At 62.1% G+C, this 1,033-nt stretch overlaps 1 protein-coding gene across 1 annotated transcript in view; it reads right to left on the bottom strand.

Annotated features, from left to right (window-relative positions):
* The window catches only part of AMSG_02434 (uncharacterized protein), a gene marked incomplete at both ends in the record, with an annotated part of 3,408 nt that extends 2,408 nt beyond the window's left edge, over positions 1-1,000 (bottom strand). Inside the window, 3 exons of the mRNA XM_013905521.1 lie at positions 57-314; positions 422-855; positions 899-1,000. Coding sequence (XP_013760975.1) covers positions 57-314; positions 422-855; positions 899-1,000 — 794 coding nt within the window. The remainder of the gene's footprint in view (positions 1-56; positions 315-421; positions 856-898) is intronic.
* Between the last annotated feature and the right edge of the window lie 33 nt (positions 1,001-1,033).

Raw genomic sequence — 1,033 nt, 5'->3', positions numbered from 1 at the left:
CGCGTACTCGGATGGCCGTGACAGCGAAGCCAACCACAAGCTCGTTGGTCGTCGACGCCGCACCCTCGGGCCCAGACACAGACAGTGCATCCGTGCCTGCACCCGACACAGCGGTCGTCGTTCCGCCGACCACCGTCGCGGTTTTCACCTGTGCCGGTCCCGAGTCGGTAATCGTGACCACCGTCGTGTCTGCCACGCCCACGGAAACGCCAGGGGTAGACGTGCCGGTCAGCTTGACGTCGAACGTCTCGCCGCCGTCGTACCATGCGTCTGCGGCCACAACCGCGTTGTACACTGTTTTTCGTCGACCCCGGCTGGGATTGTCACCCTTCGTCGTCTCGACCGTAAAGTCGGTTTCCGCCCGTCGCGAGTGTATCCCGACTATTTTGCTCGTCGCCACATTCCATCATGATTGTCGTACGACGCCGTCGTGTCCATCGTCACCGTGATCGGCACATTGACCACGCCCGATCCGGGCTCGGTCGCCGCAACCGTCCCGGCCGCCATCGTCACCACCGCCGCATCATCGTTGGTGATCGTCGCAGTCACGTTGACCACGTCGATCGTCGCCGGCATGTCGTTGTACTGGGCCACAAGGCCGAGCTCAAGTACCTCGGTCGGCTCGAGCACCCCGTCGCCCGACACCACAACAGACACCTGGTGTGTCGTCGCAAGCGCCGGGATCGTCATCGGGCTTCCCGTCCAAAAACACAGTGTCAACAATCGTCGCATTTTTATTTTCACATCCGCCGTCGACGTCACGCCATCGACCTCGACAACGAGTCCAGTCGCGTACTCGGATGGCCGTGACAGCGCCAGCTCGACCACAAGCTCGTTGGTCGTCGACGCCGCGCCCTCGGGACCGGTCACATCAATAACATCCGTCCCGTCGCCCGACACAGCGGTCGTCGTTCCGCCGACCACCGTCGCGGTAAGCACCGGCGCCGGTCCAGAATTCGGCAATTGTCACAACCGTTGTGTTGACAAGACCAATGGTCATATGAGCTTGTTGGCGGCAATGATAGCGACCTGG

This window comes from Thecamonas trahens, assembly GCF_000142905.1.
Source record: "Thecamonas trahens ATCC 50062 unplaced genomic scaffold supercont1.9, whole genome shotgun sequence".
Taxonomy (NCBI): Eukaryota; order Apusomonadida; family Apusomonadidae; genus Thecamonas; species Thecamonas trahens.
The sequence above is the reverse complement of the archived record's forward strand: the minus strand, read 5'-3'. Positions and strand labels throughout refer to the sequence as shown.